This window comes from Myotis brandtii, unplaced genomic scaffold (genome assembly GCF_000412655.1).
Source record: "Myotis brandtii unplaced genomic scaffold, ASM41265v1 scaffold456, whole genome shotgun sequence".
NCBI classification, from domain to species: Eukaryota; Metazoa; Chordata; class Mammalia; order Chiroptera; family Vespertilionidae; genus Myotis; species Myotis brandtii.
In genome coordinates, this window is record NW_005367431.1 from 2,404,419 (window position 1) to 2,423,680 (window position 19,262).

Below are 19,262 nucleotides of genomic sequence, written 5' to 3' on the forward strand. Positions count from 1 at the left end.
TGTTGAAAATTTGGCGGGAACAGAGGATAACGCCGAACAAAGGAAGTGACGCCACGTCGTTTATTGGTGGGGGTGGGATTATATGGGTTTGAGATCCGGAATTATTGGATTGGTTATTTTTCTGAGACGCCGGCGGCCTCGCGCAGATCCTAGCTTCCGCCGACGCAGCGTGCGTGCCCTTAGTCAAGATGGCCGCAATGGCGTCCGGTCCTACTTAGAACGGAGTGCGCGACTTCAGAAGCGAGGCCAGCAAAGACCGGAAAAAGCGTAGGGTTTACGAGCATTGATTGGCTGACGCGAGAAGCGTTCTTGGACAGTGATTGGCTCCGCCATTCGCGGGAAGGAGTTTGTGGCGCCAGCGAAAAGTAGAGTGCTGCGGCCGCAACAAGGTTCTGCGGCGTCCGGCGAACCCAGTGGACCCGAGCCTTCTGGGCGTCTTTCCTGAGGGAGTCGTGACGAAGATGTGGAACAGTAATGATAAATGTGGCGGAGGATGAGAATAGCAAGAATTTAGCAAAGAGGGCGGGGATCGGAAAGGCGTGTGGTGGCTGCAGGGGGGAGGGGCGGGAGCCGGAGCCGGGGCGATTGGGGGCCGCGACAGGTGGTCGGGAAGCTTAGGGACGCGCTGGGAGTGTTTGGGTCGGGGAGCGAGGTGGGGAGGGGGCCTGTGGGTCGTTCCGAAGCTTGGGAAAGCGGCTCAGGTGCTAATGCGGCTGTTATTTAAAACCAGGTGGATTTGAGAGCTACGGCAGCGCCACCTTCGGGGGAGCCGGTGGCTACACCCAGTCCCCCGGGGGCTTTGGATCGCCGACACCTTCTCAGGCTGAGAGGAAATCAGTACGTGGAACGAGTATTTCGTTTTTTTTGGGCTGTCCTGAGCGCGTAGTTCATCCATGTGAGCAAATGTGTGCGGCGAAGGAAGGGTGGTAAACATGAGCTGATTTGATAACTATCAACTATTACCTTGCCGAATCCCCTAAGTGCTGTAAGTTTGAAAAAAGGAATCTCCCCAAATGTTGCACTCACTGCGTCCTTGCCTTTATTTTGAAATTTACTAACATAGCCAATGCCTAGTGGGAAAACCGAACTCGTGTTATTAGCCTCTTTTACGTCCTTTTTGTGTTCTGAGTCGTGTTTAAGTTAAGCAGAGCGAGGTGACACAGTGCGGTGCAAAGAGCGTGGCCTTGGAGGCCAGTCGGCCTGTCCACCTTCTTCCTCACACGTGCCTCGCCAGGTTGTCAGACAATATGGAACCTGTGTGACATGCCGCCCCTTAGCCACGTTCCGTCAGTGGCCCCGCGTATTACTTAAAAGACCTGAGCGAGGACCATAATGCATCGCGCCCGAATCAACTGCCTTTTAACTGGCAGCGCGTGAGTGGAGCAGCTTCACCCAGGGTCTCGGTGGCCCCTGTTGTTTCTCCATCTGATACGGTGCTAGTCCTCCTCCTCCCCGGGAGCGGGTGGATCAGCCAAGGTCTGAGGAAGGGAGGTAAAAAGCTGGCCACGCGCCTGTTAGGGACTCTTGCAGAAAAGGAGTTTGCGTGTAACAACTGCTGTGGGTTTCGTCCTTTCAGTACAGGGGCAATGTGGCCTCTTAGGTGCCATTCAGAGGTGTTCACAGGTTCTGTGTTTTGCGGGCCGGTTGGTAAGCTTTTACCTACACTGAGTTCTGGGGTGGGTGTTGGTGGGGAAGAATGAATGCATCATTGGTAATTCTCATACATTTGGATGTTGCTTTGTGTTTTTCATACAGCTTATTTCGTGTAATTCTATAAGGTGTTTGTTGCTTACTCCCTTGTACAACAGAGGCTCGGGGAGATTAAGGGACTCCCTAAGCTGACACAGTGAGTAACTGGAACCAGACCGAACACAGGCGATGCTGAGCAAATCCAAAATCTGGTAGACAGCTTCTCTCGGTGGTAGTTTTTGTGTGTGTGTTTTTTTTTTTTACCGGGAAAGACCAGAGGGGACTCCAGTTCTCTAATTTTTCCTTCTTGATGCTATGAAGGTGAAAACAGAAGCTAGATAATTGGTTGTCTTTTCTCTCTAAGTTTAACTATTTTTTCTTCATTCCAGTTGTTAGAATTTTTATCTCAGGATTCCTAGCTTGGGCTGTGTTTTGAGACAGCTTTTCAGAGAATGGTGATGGTTATAAGCTGAAGACTGAAACCTAAGTCTTTTTGTGTTTAAAATCCAGTGCCTTTCCCACAGTAAATTAGATTTAAATGTTTCCTGTTGACTGTAAACCCATTATATTTTATTGAACCATGAGAAATTTCCAATGTTTCATCGATAAAAATGGTGGTTTCATACAGTACTTAAGAATATCCTGTGGTTCATAGTCACCTAGAAAATTATATTTTCAAAATTGAACATACTTGTGCCTGGTTCACTCTCTGAATCTTTTTGAGAGCTTGTTTGGAGGTTCTAGCAGGGGAGCGCAGCTACTCGTATACCCTTGACCGAAGACCGGTCCTCTCCTCCGGGGGGAAGGTCCTCCTCTTCAACCCAGGGCGCAGCTTAGGGAGGGACGCACATGGATCGGTGAGGGAGGAAGGGGACACCCGCCTAGCCAGCCAGATCTGAATCTTTTTGGAACAAATCAGGCACTCATTGCAATCGGTTTCTGGCACATAATAGGTGCTCATTAAAAAACAGGCCTCAACTGATTTGAGATGAATTTGAAGGCATTTCTAACACTTTAATAATTACCCATACATAACTTTTTTACCTGAGGAGTAATCGTATTTATTGAATACCTATGTAGACATCGGTGTTGTCACATTTGTATAAGTTATATGTTTCAAATGTCCTCATTTTACAGAAGAGGTGGTGGTGTGTCCAGGGCCTGGAGCTGGGATTTGAACACAGGTCTATAGAACTGTCTGGCTCCAAAGCCCATGTTCTAGGTGCTGTTACTGTAGTGATTTTTAATTTTCTTATGCTGCAGATACAATAAAACTCTCGGTTGTGAGAGTTTGAGAACTAAATCTGGGACCTCAGCAAATTTTCAATCTATAAATACTAATATAGCATATAACTTCACCTATAAAATGCTGTAAAGTAAAATTTAAAAATATAGTCGGTTCCTTCACATCCTTATTAAAAGCTATTTCAAATGTAAAGAGTGAGGAACAATAGCTGACATTTATTGAGTATGCATACATGAACCAGGTAGTATTGTAGGTACTTCACCATATATGTAATTTTCATAATGATTTTGTCATTCCTAGTTTTGTAGATGAGGTTACTGAGGTACAGATGAGTTGAGAAATGTGACCTAAAGCACACTGCTCCTGAGTGGTAGAGCCAAACTCTTAACCCTCAAGTGCTGCTTTTTGTGGTATATGTTCTAGTGGTTGGCTGGGCTTATTTTCTACCAACTTGCTAATACTCACCATTCAAAATTATACTTTAGCAAAGTGAAATGTTGCTAGTGTCATGGACCTTCGGGGTAAAGCTGCAACTGCTAAATCCTTGAAGGCCAAGAGTCTACTATGTTTGGTCTTGCATGTAGAACAGTTGTCAGGTTACTCCCTGTTGATTTCTGACAGGAAGAACTCTAATCTTTAATCCACTATGCTTTTTTTTTTTTTTAATATATTCTATTGATTTTTTACAGAGAGGAAGGGAGAGAGAGAGAGAGCCAGAAACATCGATGAGAGAGAAACACCGACCAGCTGCCTCCTGCACATCTCCCACTGGGGATGTGCCTGCAACCCAGGTACATGCCCTTGACCGGAATCGAACCTGGGACCCCTCAGTCCGCAGGCTGACGCTCTATCCACTGAGCCAAACCGGTTTTGGCCACTATGCTCTTTTTGTTTTGAATATTCCCTCTATGATTCTGTGGAAGTGTATATTTGTCCTCAGCCTGTAATGCTCATTCCTCAGCTACTATTTTTTCACTGTTAAATGGTTGTGCTTCAGCCCTCGCTCGTTTGGTTCAGTGGATAGAGTGTCAGCCTGCAGACCAAAGGGTCCTGGGTTCGATTCTGGTCAAGGGCATGTACCTTAGTTGCAGGCTCCTCCCTGGCTCGGGGCATGTGCAGGAGGCAACCAGTCAATGGTGTTTCTCTCACATCGATGTTTCTGTCTTTCCCTCTCTCTTCCACTCTCCCTAAAAATCAATGGAAAAATATCCTTGGGTGAGGATTAACAACAAGAACAAAAATGTTTGGGTTTTAGGGTTCAGCCTAAAATGCTTCCTCTTGAAATCACCAATACCATATATTTTTTTTTACATCCCACTAGTGCATCTTATTCAGTAGTGTATCAAGATCAAGTTTGTTATTTGCATTTTTACCTCCCCTGGGTTTGTAGTATGTTAAGGGCAACTATACTCATCTTTATGTGACCCAGACAATCCTGGCCAGTTGTAGGAAAAAATAAGTTTATACTATTGTTAGACTGCTTCAGGATGTGATTTGAGTGTTCTTACTAGGGACTCTTCTGCCCATCACATCCTGTCCCTTCCCTTTAAGATGTCTAGTATAGCCAAGCTCTTATCCATTTTTCCCTAGGACTTCCATTTGGTTGTCAGAACATCTGTCCTAAAGGAAGTCATACCTCTAACTTTTTGTTATATTTTTATTAAGAAATTTAGAGCAAGCCTTGGTCAGTTTGGTTAACTGGTTAACATGTCAGCCTGTAGACCAAAGGGCCACAGGTTCAATTCCTGGTCAAGGGCGGCATGTACCTCGGTTGCGGCTTCACTCCCCATCCCCAGTCAGGGTATTTGCAGGAGGCAGCCAGTCAATGTATCTCTCTCACATCAATGTTTCTCTCTCTTTCTCTCCCCTCCTTCTCCCCTCCTTTCATTCTCTCTAAAAATCAATCGGAAAAATATCCTTGGTTGAAGATTTTTAAAAAGAGAGAGATTTAGAGCAAGCTCAAAGTTCTGTCTCCACTGGCCATTTCTCAAACCCTTTCCGAATACCATCTCATTTCACCAGTGATGAACAGCTAGCTCCAGCTAGTCCTCAGCCTAAAGCTGGAGTTGCCTCTTAAAAGTCTGTTCAGGAAGCAGGTCATTCCTTATGCTGTCCCCACTCTGGTCCACTTATTTTGGTGAATCTCTAGTGCAACACAAACTTAACCATTCTTCAGGAGCTTTGGAGTCAAACAAACCTGGGTTTGAATTCTAAAGTGTGGCATTTGTTAGCTGTATGACCTTTGTTTCCATATGAAGCACAGATAATGAGGCTTGTTTTGAAGATCCAATCCTATATAATAAAAGGTTAATATGCAAATTGACCAAACAGCAGAATGACCGGTCGCTATGAGGCGTACTGACCACCAGGGGTCAGATGCTCAACACAGGAGCTGCCCCTTGGTGGTCAGTATGCTTCCACAGGGGGAGCACTGCTTAGCCAGAAGACGGGCTTATGGCTGGTGAGTGCAGCAGCGGTGGCAGGAGCCTCTCCCGCCTCCACGGCAGTCAGACATCCCCCAAGGGCTCCCGGACTGCAAGAGGGTGCAGGCCAGGCTGAGGGACCCCCACTCCCTGAGTGCACGGATTTCGTGCACTGGGCCTCTAGTGTTATAATATATGCAAAGTGCTTGGAACATGTAGCAGGTGTTAAATGAGTGGTAGTTATTATTTCAATTGACTTTGTGCATGCTCTTTTTTTTTTTTTTTTTTTCCCCAGAGAACCCGAGCCCAGCACATTGTACCCTGTACCATATCTCAGCTGCTTTCTGCCACTCTGGTTGATGAAGTGTTCAGAATTGGGAGTGTTGAGATATCACAGGTATGAATAATGAAATAAAAATTATTTCATTTAAGCCCTAACTGGTTTGGCTCAGTGGATAGAACATCAGCCTGTGGACTGAAGGGTCCCAGGTTTGATTCCGGTTAAGGGCATGTACCTTGGTTGTGGGCACATCCCCAATAGGGGGTGTGCAGGAGGCAGCTGATCGATGTTTCTCTCTCATCGATGTTTCTAACTCTCTATACCTCTTCCTCTCTGTAATAAATTAATAAAATATATTTTTAAAAAATAATAAGTTAAAGTGGACTAAAATTTTTAAAAAATACATAAATGTTGCTTTTGTTTCCAAGAAAACCAAACTTTTTTTTCTTCTGATCTAGGTCACTATTGTGGGGATAATCAGACATGCTGAGAAGGCTCCAACCAACATTGTTTACAAAATAGATGACATGACAGCTGCACCTATGGATGTTCGCCAGTGGGTTGACACAGATGTGAGCAGTTTTTAAATCAGGGTGGGGTTTGGAGGTGTTGGATTTCTTTAGTCTTTTTGAAGGTTCTTATTATAAAAATCTATATATATATAAAAGGTTAAATGTCCGTCTGTCTGACCGGTAGCTATGACACGCACTGACCACCATGGGGCAGACACTCAACGCAGGAGCTGCCATGACGCACACTGACCATTTAAAAATAAATAGCACCACAGACCCAGCACCGACAAACCAACATCGGCTTACCCCAAGTGACACAGGCCCCGCCATCACCCTGGAGTGACACTCCACCAAATCACAGCCAACGCTGCCAAGACCCCCTGGCGCAAAATGTGGCCCACAGCCTGGCCCCACCCGGAAATGGTCACTGTGGGCGCCGGGTAATGACATCACGTAGCAACTCCCCGCTTCCTCTCCCTAGCAACTAGCCTCCTTGGAGTTTCTTCAGCCCAGGAACCTGACTTGCTTTATAGGCAGATGCAAACATTTTACAGTTTAACCAGATGTTTGTGAAGCGCTTTCCCATGCCTCATCTCGTTTGATCCTCACAGAAGTCCTGAAGTAGATAGGAGACTCGGTAGAATCCTATTTTCTTTTCATTAGCAAGATGATAGTGATATTAAAATATTTCTTCTAATTAATTTCCTTTCAGTGTGCACAAATCTGTGCACCAGGACACTGGTAATACATAAGACATCAAAGGCAAAATTCTTAAAATAAAAGGTTAATATATTTTATATTGTAAAAGTTTAAGACCTAAACTTTCCAAAATACTATAAACAAGTTAAAAAGGCAAGAGGTAGGCACTAGAGAACAAGGATTTTTATGTTGGCATTGTATCCCCAGCACCTAGAACAATGCCAGTTACATCATGGGCCCTGAATAAATATTATTTAAATAAATGGGAAAAATTTTGCACATAATATAAACATCAAATTTTTTATTTAATAAAAGTTCTTACAAAGAAAAAAGCAATTGCATTTTAGAGAAGTAGGCAAAGAAGATACACAGATTATTACAGATGAAATGGCAGCAACAATAATTAAGTTTAATAGACATTAAGATATTATTTTTAACATACTAAATTGGCAAAGAAAAAAAAAGAATGGCATTGCCCACTTTTTATGAAAGCAATAGGTAGCACAGTGCCTCTAGTACTTAGTAAGCACTTAGTTAATGATTTGTCACTGTTTGTTTGGGAAAGTGAGTACCATCCTACTCAGATGGTATAAATATAAACTGGTATAACCTTTCTCTAAAATCAGCTGATGATTGCTCTAGCCGGTTTGGCTCAGTGGATAAGAGTGTCAGCCTGTGGACTGAAGGGTCCCAGGTTCGACTCTGGTCAAGGGCATATTACCCGGGTTGCGAGCTCAGTCCTCAATAGCGGAGAATGCAGGAGATAACCAATCAATGATTCTTTCTCATCATTGATGTTTCTATCTCCCTCTCCCTTCCTCTCTGAAATCAATAAAAATATATATTTTTTAAAAATTAGCTAATGATCAAAATCATCCTTCATAAAAATGTTGACCTCATACTCTACTGCTAGAGGCTTACATTAAGGAAATAAATATATGTGCACTTGTAAGAATGTTAATCATATCATTATTTATAATAATGAAAAATTAAAAGCAATCTTAAAATGCTAACAATAGGGTATTTTTAATTAAACCATGGTATATTTATAAAATACTCCAAATGATGTAGAAATGTATGTATTGTCACAAAGAAGTGTTTACCATAAATTGTTGAGAGGAAAAGAGCATGCTATATGATAGTATGCATAGTATAACCCCATTTTTGCAAAGAAAAACGTGTATATGGAGGAAATAGACTGAAAGAAAATACATGTTTTTTATTTTTTAATTGGGCAGATGCCTTTTTAAATTTTTTTTTTAATCGATTTCAGAGAGGAAGGGAGAGTGAGAGAGAGAAACATCAATGATGAGAGAGAATCATCGATAGGCTGCCTTCTGCATGCCCCACACGGGATGGAGCCTGCAACCTGGACCTGTGCCCTGACCGGAATCGAACTATGACTTCCTGGTTCATAGGTTGATGCTCAACCACCAAGCTACATGGCTTGGGCAGCTTTTTAGTTTTTTATAGTCAGGTATTTTATAATCAGGAAAATCTTTATGAATCAGCTTATATTTTTTTCTTATAAATAAATGTGTACATATTCTATAAAACCCCAATTATCCCAGTTAACCATTGTTACTGCATGCCACAACTGGTCCTCCCAATTAATAGAATTCTACATTGTTTGAATGTGTGCCTATTGTTGGCTATTTAGGCTGTTTCAAATTTTTCAATATTGTAATCTAGGCTATAGTGAATATTCCTAAAGCTAAATCTAATGCATGTTCTTAATTTCATTTAATTCCTAAAAGTAGAAACACTATGCCAATAAGTATGTCCACTATCCACCAGAAAGTTGTGTGCCTAAGAGCATTGAATGAGAGTACCATCATTGTTTGCTTTTTTTATGATGTACATAACAGAACTTTGGAACTGGAAATTACCTTTAGAGATGTTTATTCTAATTCCTGTTTTTACAAAAAATTTAATTCTAATAGATAGGTTAAACTAGTTAGGGACATATTAGGATCCCTGTAGCTTTAACTTTTTGTTTCTGTACATAATTTAGAGATTTTAAAGAAGCTTTTACCAATATCACTAAAACCTTAGTAATGTGTTTGTATTTTACTTGTTAGGATGCCAGTGGTGAAAACACTGTGGTTCCTCCAGAAACGTATGTGAAAGTGGCTGGCCATCTGAGATCTTTTCAGGTAAAGTCAGAAAGAAAAAAAGACTGTTAAAATGTGTTTCCATGGGCCCTGGTTGGATAGATTAGTTGGTTGGAGTGTTGTTCGGATATGCCAAGGTTGCAGGTTTGATCCCCCTTCAAAATAAAAATAAAAATTTTTTTTAAATGTATTTGCATGCTAACAATTTCTAGATTCATGCCTGCATTTAGGATACTTAAAACTTAACTGAGTCTTCATGTTTAATGGGAGTTATATTGAAGTTATTTTATTACTCTCTTCTTCAAAAGGAAATAATGGATTTTTACCTTAATATAAAACTAACAGAATGGTAGAGAAAGAACAGGATCTCCGCCTGCAATTGACATCTGTGGCATCCATTAGGCATAGATGGGTGGGCACTGGATATAGAGTTGGATGCTAGGCTCTGCTTGCTATGTAACCTTGGGAAGTCATTGAACATCTCTGAGCTAGTTTAGTTTTTTTTAATATATTTTAGATTAACTATAGATTTATTTAATATATTTTAGATTATATATTTTAGATTGACTATATTAGATTAACCTTGAGTAAAAATTTTTAAATATATAACACATTTTTCCCATATTAGCAAAATATAACCAAGAAAAGAGCCATAATGTTTTGACCTTAAATTGACTTGAATGTGCTTATCCTTTATTCTCTTACTTTAATAGAACAAAAAAAGCCTGGTGGCCTTTAAGATCATGCCCCTGGAGGATATGAATGAGTTCACCGCACATATTCTGGAAGTAGTGAATGCACACATGATGCTGACCAAAGCTAACAGCCAGGTGAGCAGCTTCACTCATAGTTTCTTTGTTTCCTTTTTTTCTTCGTTATTAATATATCTGTACTGATTTCAGAGAGGAAGAGAGAGGGTGAGAGAGATAGAAATAACATCAATGATGAGAGAGAATCATTGATCAGCTGCATCCTGCATGCCCCCGACTGGGGATTGAGCTGCAACCCGGCGTGTGCCCTAACCGGGAATCCAGCTGTGACCTCCTGGTTCATAGGTTGATGCTCAACCACTGAGCCACACTGGCCAGGCCTAATTGACCTTTTTAAAAGCCCACTGAGGCTGCTGTATGGATAATAGACTATGAGACACCAAGAATAGCAACAGTAGTAGTTTAGGGGATTGGTAACAGCAGTGGTTAGATTTATTTTCTTTTTTTTATACATATATATTTTTTTTATTAATTTCAGAGAGGAAGGGAGAAGGAGAGAGATGGAAACATCAGTGATGAGAGAGAATCATTGATCGGCTGCCTCTTGCATGCCCCCTAATGGAGTCATTTCATAATGAACTCACAATAATGAGCTCACAGGGCACGTGTCCAGGTTGCGGGCTCAATCCCCAGTAGGGGGCATGCAGAATGCAGCTGATCAATGATTCTCTCATCATTGATGCTTCTATCTCTCCCTCTGAAATCAGTAAAAATAAAAATATGCATGAGATGGGACCACTTGAAGCAGCACAGGAGGTCATTTCAGCAGAGGTAACCAGGTAGGAAATAGCATTCAGTCCAGTATTACTGGATCATAAAACGTAAGACTTCTATTTCACCAGCAGACAATGTGAAGGTATCTAGCTTGAAAACAAAGGGCCAGGACTGACTCTTCGTTCTTTTGTTTTGTTTTGTTTTATTTACCTCAAATGTTCATCTAGTGAACATTTGTTGAATGAGTAAATCTCCTAACTGGATGGGATTTCTCCTAGTGAGCTTCCACAGTGCTCCTGTATCCTGTTATGGGTTCTTAACATTTGATTGGTTATCCTTACTTCTTCAGTTCAATAGATTAAACATTGATTGAGCATGCATGTTCCCCAGGCACTGTGCAAAGATGAAGGGACTGATGGGGGAAAGTGAATGAAGGCTGCTGTGGAAAAGACTGGGCCATATGCTCTGAGAGCCAAGAAGGAAGACCATGACTTAACTTGGCTTTGGGAATGTCAACCAAGTGTTTACCAGGCAGACAAGGAGAGGAGCATTCCAGACAGGAAGCGACCTGTTAGTGACAAAAGCATGTTTTTGGATGGCAAGAAGTCCAAGTGCAGTTGGGAGATAGAGTGTGCTGAAAAGGAGTGATCAAGAAAAATACAGATTTTGACATCTAATTGTGGTAGGTCTTGAGTGTCTACAGTGATGGCGAACCTTTTGAGCTCGGCGTGTCAGCATTTTGAAAAACCCTAACTTAACTCTGGTGCTGTGTCACATATAGAAATTTTTTGATATTTGCAACCATAGTAAAACAAAGATGTATATTTTTGATATTTATTTTATATATTTAAATGCCATTTAACAAAGAAAAATCAACCAAAAAAATGAGTTTGCCGTCACTGGCTGGAGTTTTATATTGTTTTCACAGGCAGGGGGAGCCACCTAGAAGCTTTTAGGCAGAGAAGCAACATGACCAGAAGTTACTTGGTAGCAACAAGGAGGGTTGATTGGAGTAGGAGAGACTAGCAGCTGAGATAACAATCAGGAGGCCAGGTGTGTTGAGGATTGACTTGAGGGACACTGAAGATTGTATTAAAAAGCTGTGGTGACAGGAAGGGGAGGAAATGGATGACTGAGGTCTGTCTGATTAGGTTTGAGTTTACTAATTGAGATGGAATATAGCAGGGCAAGCAGGTTTGGGGAGGAAAGTAATGGATTTTATTTTGAAGTGTGAGATAGCCAGGTGTAGGTGTCTGATAGCTGGCTGGGAATAAGGATTTGTGCCTAGGAGGTGGTCTGGAATGAAATCCTGGGGGAACTATCAGCCTTTTGGGAGACAGGTAGAAGAAGAGCTAATAAAGGATATTGAGAAGGTGTAGTTTGAGAGGTAAGAGGAGAATCAGAAAACTGGTATCAAGAAGCCCGGGAGAGGGTAGGGAGAGAGAAGCCCAGGGAGAAACTAAAAAAAGATTTAAAGAAAAGAAGAAGTAGCTTAGGGAGGGGTACATTGCAAGAGGATTATGTTAAGCAGTTTCTCCTTCTGAGAGGTTCAGTGTTACGAGGCCTGAAAGAGATTATTGGGTATGTTGGTTGAAAAGTTTTTGGTGGGAACAGTTTCAGAGGTGCTTTGGGGAGAATCCAAATAGTGGGGGCTTGAGGAGTGACTAAGAAGAAGGGAATGAAAACTGTTTATAGTCTTTTTTAAAAAATTTGGTTATAGAAGAGAAGAGAGGTTGATGGAAACTATTCTTCTTTTTTTCTATCTAACGCTTGACGCCTACTTGACACTCAGTGAATGCTTGAGTGGTTCAACACCAGATATCATTATAGCAAACCTGGGTAATTTTCTTCTCAGTGCTAGTTTTCCTCTTGTTCCCCTCACATTACAAAGAATAGAAGGAGCTGGGTTTGATATGATGTGCTTTGCCCTCCTTTGAAATATTCATCAGATAATAGCTTTTCCTTCCAATATAAATATTGTTATTGGGCCCTAACCGGTTTGCCTCAGTGGATAGAATGTTGGCACATGCCCAGGTTGTGGGCTCAATCCCCAGTAGGGGGCATGAAGGAGGTAGCCAATCGATGATTCTCTCTCATCATTGATGTTTCTATCTCTCTCACCTTCTCTCTTCCTCTCTGAAATCAATAAAAATATATTTTAAAATAAAAACTTACTGGGAAAACTTTGCCTAAATTGTTTTTTTGTAAGCTGCTTATTAACAAGCTCTTTAAAATAGCAAGGACTGTGTTTAAATTGATTAATTTTCTAATGTTGTGAATTTATTTCTTAATTCAGCCCTCAGCCGGGAGAGCGCCTATCAGCAATCCAGGAATGGGTGAAGCAGGGAGCTTTGGGAATAGCCTCGTACCGGCAAATGGCCTCACTGTGGCCCAAAACCAGGTAAACTCTACTTGAATGGCTCCAGAAATGCAAAGCATAGGCTGTCTTAAATTTTGCTACTTCCTTAATGATTCTGAGGCTAAGTACCCAACTTGTTTCCTTCTTATAAAGACACTTCGGTTTAAGAGGGGAGCTGATTCAAAGTAGTTGCTAAAATCGTTCTGATTTTAATGTTCAGGTGCTGAATTTGATTAAGGCTTGCCCAAGACCTGAAGGATTGAACTTTCACGATCTCAAGAACCAGCTTCAACACATGCCTATAGCCTCAATCAAGTGAGTATTTGGTTTCTATGAGCTAGGACTCCAGAATTATGCCCATTTCACCTCGTCAGAGTTTCCTGGCAATGAGAAGTGGGTTTTAAAAAAACTATGTTGCCCAACTGGTGTGGCTCAGTGGTTGAGCATCAACCTATGAACCAGGCGGTCATGGTTTGATTCCCAGTCAGGGCACATGCCTGGGTCCGAGCTCCATCCCCAGTTGGGGGTGTGCAGGAGGCAGCCAGTCAGTGAGTCTCTCTCATTGTTGGTGTTTCTATCATTCTCCCTTCCTTTCTGATATCAATAAAAAATAAATTTAAGAAAATAAACCACAAAACTATCTGTTGACAGAAAGGAAGTCGTTCAGTCATGGAAAAATAGAAAAGAACTTGCAAGGATGTTGTTGCCCATCACCATCACTCATTCGTTTGTTCATTCAACAAATACTGAATCCCATTATGTGGGATACAATTTTGAGCAAAATTGACCTTATACCTCTTGATTAAATCTGGAGGAGTGTGAGGTCCTTAGCTCTGGTCTTTAGATGTACAGTACCATTTGCATTACCATCCTACTGTGGAGGTGTATGCATCAGGCTGGCTGCACCTGAAGCCATTTTGACAGTCCTCCACACAGTCTCGCCCTGATAGAGTGTTAGACAAGCAGCTTCCTGATTCCAGTGAACTAATCAAACGGGGTATTATGATACTTGGATTGTTGTTACCATAAATCAGTATGCTAGGCCTAGATAGAAAAATGCTCAGGTCTAATTTCATTTCCTGTCCTATAAAATGAGGATAATAGTTTCAATCTCAGAGTAACTATGATGATGAGGTATAGAATGGCAGTCACATAGTAGCTGTTCTATAAATTGTTCCTGTTACTAAATATGTTACTGACTCTGGCCCCGAGGGCTGTGAAGGTTTGAAGGTCTCTTAACGTTTCTGGAAAGACCTTCCCTTTACTTCCTGCAACTTTACTTCCCAGAGGGCAGGCTAGAGGTTCAGTGGGTGGGTGTGGAGGACAACTTTTAAAAATAGCTCTTTATGCGAGGAGATTTTATGTGCAAGCTGGACTACAACTTTAGATGATCGTTTTGATTTGCTTCTACTGGTATTTGAGTGAGGCTCTATTTTCTTGCCTTTATATAATTTGGGAGAGTTATCCAAGGCAGCCCTCTCCCAGTAGCCATTGCCTCCATGGATTACCTCAGTTTTGTAATTTTACTGGCATCTCTCCCTGCAAGAGCTTTTTGTGAGCAAATGGATGTGAATTCTTAGCTAAGATAGAAAGTGGGGAGGTAGTGAGGTTTACATATTTGGCAATGTCAGAAAGGCAGTTCCCTTTCTTCGCCCTTTACTGTGCCCTTTTAAGGTTGACTCAGTGCCTTAAGAGGCTAACACAGAAGGGTAAACTAAGTCTCCATAAAACCCAGAGAAGAGATGATAAAACTCCTCTTTGGATCCTGTCTGGAGTCACAGCTGAAAAAAAAAGTTTTAATATAAAAATTTTTATAAAGAAAGAAAATGAGCCTTTTCCCCTCCCTTTCTTTTTAGGCAAGCTGTGGATTTTCTAAGCAACGAGGGACACATCTATTCCACTGTGGATGATGATCATTTTAAATCCACAGATGCAGAATAACTGGATCTAATTGGTACCCAACATATTTTCCAGCGGGACCTATTTTCTCAGTCTGTCGTGTCCAGCTGTGCATATGTTTTGAACAGTTGACTTCTAGAAAGTAGGTTTCATCCATAAAATGTCTCAATTGACATCATTTTGAAACTTACTGCTCTTCCGTTATTTTGAAATTCAAAGTGAGATAGGCAACTCATAGGGGTGTGAGCCAAAGTGGAATTTCTTAAAAGAAGTTACAAATTCGGTAGTTATAATACCATCTGGATAGATGGAAGTAGAAGAGGGATGCTGCCAATAGAGTTGGGCAGTATTACTTAAATACTCAGGAGTCTCTATTCCTAAAATATTACCTATTGAGTACGATTAGGGTCTGTCAGCAGAGAGCTAGCCAAGAAACCTGCTAACTTCTGCCTGGTTTTGTTCCCCATTTTGGTTATGTGGTGTTACTTTCAGAATTGCACTTTTCTTCTACTTGTCATGACTGCTGCCAAGTGTTTTGGTAAATAGGAAGTTCTGGAGTGGTAGCCTCGTGTGGCAGAGGAGAGAAAGAAATGTCACCGTGTTTTGTACAAAATAAGTACATTCATATGTTTAATAAAGTAGTTCTATTATTGTAGTAACTTGTGAAGACATTCTTATTTTTCTTTTTAATTACTACCTTATCTGAGACAGTACAGCATACTTGACTTGGATTTGACATCGTGGTTCTCCTGCTTTTTAGTTAGGATCTTGAGCAGGGTACATCAGTTCTGAGAGCCTCCATTTATGAAAAGACAACAATGTTATTTCCTTATAGGTTTGTGATGAAATAAAGTTTGTAAAGCATCTAGCATTGCCATTAATGAAGGTTCTAAAGCAGACCTTAATCTTGACTCTAGCAGTATATGATCATGTGACTGATAAAATACCTACCATGTCACCTCAAGATGAAATTCTAAGAGGCCTTGGCTATTTTTTGGCCAACTTAATTAGCTCCTTTTTTCTTGTGGGAGAAGAAACTAGTTCCAAGATGTTTCTGACAATTCCAGACAGTAAGCTAATTCTAAGTTAATGAGGTGTAATATGCAAATAAAAGTTCTGTAATTGTTTTAACTATGTTTCTAAATGAGATCTAGCAGCTGTGTGGAGAAAGCTCCACCATCCTGGTTTATGCAGAGTAGTTCCTATCTTGGGAGCAGACAGATGTTTAAAAGTCAGTCACCAGTATGTCTATTTGTTTCTTGATTGTTTCCTATAAAGGACAGCGAGCTAAAAATAGGCTAAAAATATCATACATTTGAATTCAGAATGCATGATAGGATATTTATATGGGTGGTGGACTTCTCTTTCTAGTTTTCAGGCTCGTGTATTCAAATGGGCAAGGCATAGCCCTGGTTCTGGGTGGACGTCTATTTTTCTTTTAATTTGAATATGAGGATTCAGCAATTAGAAACTACTTGCTCAGCCCTAGCCGGTTTGGCTCAGTGGATAGAGCGTCAGCCTATGGACTGAAAGGTCCCGGGTTCGATTCCAGTCAAGGGTACATGCCTGGGTTGCAGGCTCGATCCCCAGTAGGGGCTGTGCAGGAGGAGGCAGCTCAATGATTGTCTCTCATCATTGATGTATCTCTCTTTCTCTCTCCCTCTCTCTTCCTCTCTGAAATCAATAAAAATATATTTTGAAAAAACACAAACTACTTAATCATTAACTCAGCAAGTGTTTATTGATCAGACACTAGGAATTTAAAACAAAATAAGGAGATTGGCATCACAGGACTTGCTGGTTCAGCATTCCCAGTAGCACAGAGTAGCTGCTCAGTGGCACTGAACTCCCTACCATCTTGGCACTCACGGTCTCACAGGAGTTGTGTGGTTTCTGAGCATTATGGAGGCCTGTGGGGCTGAGCACAGGCAGCCCATTCCTTAGCAGAATGAAATCCCAGTCTTTGTAAAGCTCCTGCTTCAGCAGGAGGCATTTACACTTCAGGTGTTTGTGGGCACCTGGGATGTGCATAATGTTCTGCTAGCATATGATGAGACAGCATGAACAAGTTCTTGTATGACCCAGGTTCTTAGAAATGACCCAGTGTCATAGCCAAGCAGTGAGTCTAGCCTGCTCTCCGTAGAGTCTCTCTCTAGGTATACAGGTAGGAAATTAGGCTCCTTGAGAAATAGTATTGTATTGGGTTTAACTAAAGAAAGGGCAATAGGTCCTGTCTGGTTTGCTCAGTAGTTACAACATCAGCCTGCAGACCGAAGGGTCTTGGGTTTGATTTCCGGTCAAGGGCACATGCCTCGGTTGCAGGTGCTTGTAGGAGGCAACCAATCAATGTGTCTTCTCTCATGTCGATGTTTCTCTCTCTCTCTCTCTCCCCCCCCCCGCTTCTTCCTTCCCTCCACTCTCTCTAGAAATCAATGGAAAAATATCCTCGATGATTTAAAAAAGAAAGATAGGCCAATAAGAATTAGTGTCTGATGTAAATTGGTTTTTAAAAATGCAGTTGAAATTCAGAATTCATTGATAAATATTTGTAAGCATATATCCCCAGCTTATATCCATTTATTTAGCAGTTATTTACATCTGCTACTATATTGGTAGTTATATATTACAAAACATTCACAAATGTAAATGAAAAAGGATATTAAAAATATGAAGGGGTGTACTAATAACTTATGTATCCCAGTGTATCATCTTGTGTACTCGGGACGTGGGTGCTCACTTTGGAGACCAACTGCTCAGAGGGTATTCCTGTCCCCATTAAAGCGCCCTCCCCACTGCCCAGTGGCTTATTCCAGAGGTAAAGAAGCCAAAAGCACCCTGAGGGTGGTGTCTGCCTTTGGTCCATTCTCTGCTGACCTTCATTGCTCTGATCAGACATGCACAGTTGTAATTTTCAAACATGTTTTCCTTTTAAGCCTAGCTTTCCCCATTGTGAAATTTTTTCATTTCTCATTTGGCCACTCAGAAATCCCCTTTTGTAGGAACTGGTAGCCCACTCCTTTTGTAGGAACTGGTAGCCCGCTTCTCTACCCGCCCCCCCTTTTTGTGATCATGCTCAATTTGTTGCCAAGCTTAAATGCAAAGTGAAAACTATTGGTGTTTTGCATGTGGGCTTGGCCCCTAGGGGCTCTGTGTCAGGGAGGAACTTTCTCACTTTCTTGCTTATTGCTTGTCCAGAATACTCTTCCTCAGGGTCCTCCTCTGCAGTTTAGATTATCTTTCTGGAGGAGGGCATGAGAACCGGGTTGGGGGAGACGAGGATGGGGTGCTAGATACTTCACCTGGAAAAATCCATGCAGTGGTACGAAGGCCAGAAGGCCTGGGAAGTGCAATAGGTCAAGACAGCCCAGAGGGATGATAAGCAAAAGGATGACAAACTCAGGTGTAGTTCCTAGAACAGACAGCCCAGAGGGATGATAACAAGCAAAAGGATGACAAACTCAGGTGTAGTTCCTAGAATCCAGGAATTGGAAATTTGGCCCTCACCTCAAGTGGACACTTAGATCACCTTTTTGTCTGCCTCCTGTCCTCTGCTGACCATGGTGGTTAGTTCCAGGAAACCAAAGTCCCACCACTTCAGGAAATGAGGCCTATGGTCTTCCCTCACTGAACAGGCCTAAAATGACCTTGGAAGCTGAGTTAAACAGATGATTCCATGGCTAGGAGATAATGTGGACGTGTGGGAAGAATATAGGTTTGATATTGGTCAGTAATAATGATACACGTTTATCAAGTGTTTGTTATGTCCCAAGCACTGTGTTAAATGCTTTACAAAAGTTACCTGATTTGATTCTTAAAACAATCCTGTGAGGTAGGTAACTTAGTTTCATTTTACATGTGAAGAAACTAAATCTTAGGTTAAAATAACTTGCTCTAGTCATAGCTGATAGGTGGTGAGCTGGCATCCTGACCCAGGTTCGTGACCAGTTTGCCTCCTGAACCACTTGATCACCCAAGCTTGTTTCCTGATCTTGAAAATCAGGCTATTATTGTCTACCTCAGAAACTGGAGGATTTAAATAGGTTTGTAAAGGATCTGCCACACAGAATAAGTGATGTCTTTGTCATTTTCCCAGGAGCTCAGGTGTCCTTTTTATTTTATGGTTCTTGAGTGAAACAATCTTGGGTAGTCATGTACAGCTGTCATGTGCTAGGAGCTGCAGAGAGGAGGAAGACAGTCCTGGTATCCCAGGAGCTTAGAGCCTTGACAGGGGAGAGGGAGGAAGAGTGGAGCAGGAAGGGGGCCAGGGGGGTGGCAAACATAAAGGGCTCTCAGTTCAGTGTGATCAGGATTGAGTCCCCCTTTACCAAGAGGCAGAAGTCACTGTGCTGCCATCACCGAAGTTGGTGGTTTTGATTCCTTTCTTACCGACCAGTGGGACAGCTGGTGTAGGGGACACACGATGGAGTAGAAATGAGTTGGCTCTTCTGGACACCAACACTGAGTCAAGTGTAGGGGCTGGGTCCAAACAAGCCAGCTCTCAGTGGCAGAGACCGAGAACCCGAGGGAAGCTGGGACTGTGTCCATCCCATTTGATGG

The 19,262-nt window shown here is 41.9% G+C and overlaps 1 protein-coding gene across 1 annotated transcript; it reads left to right on the forward strand.

The window, feature by feature from the left end:
• The first annotated feature begins 239 nt into the window (after positions 1 to 239).
• RPA2 (replication protein A2, 32kDa) lies at positions 240 to 15,360 on the forward strand. The gene is made up of 9 exons (XM_005875120.2): positions 240 to 471; positions 731 to 837; positions 5,654 to 5,755; positions 6,097 to 6,210; positions 8,931 to 9,005; positions 9,677 to 9,793; positions 12,744 to 12,848; positions 13,027 to 13,121; positions 14,663 to 15,360. Exons 1-9 carry the CDS (start codon positions 462 to 464, stop codon positions 14,745 to 14,747), a joined length of 810 nt encoding a protein of 269 aa, XP_005875182.1. The 5' UTR covers positions 240 to 461; the 3' UTR covers positions 14,748 to 15,360.
• The last annotated feature ends 3,902 nt before the right edge of the window (positions 15,361 to 19,262 follow it).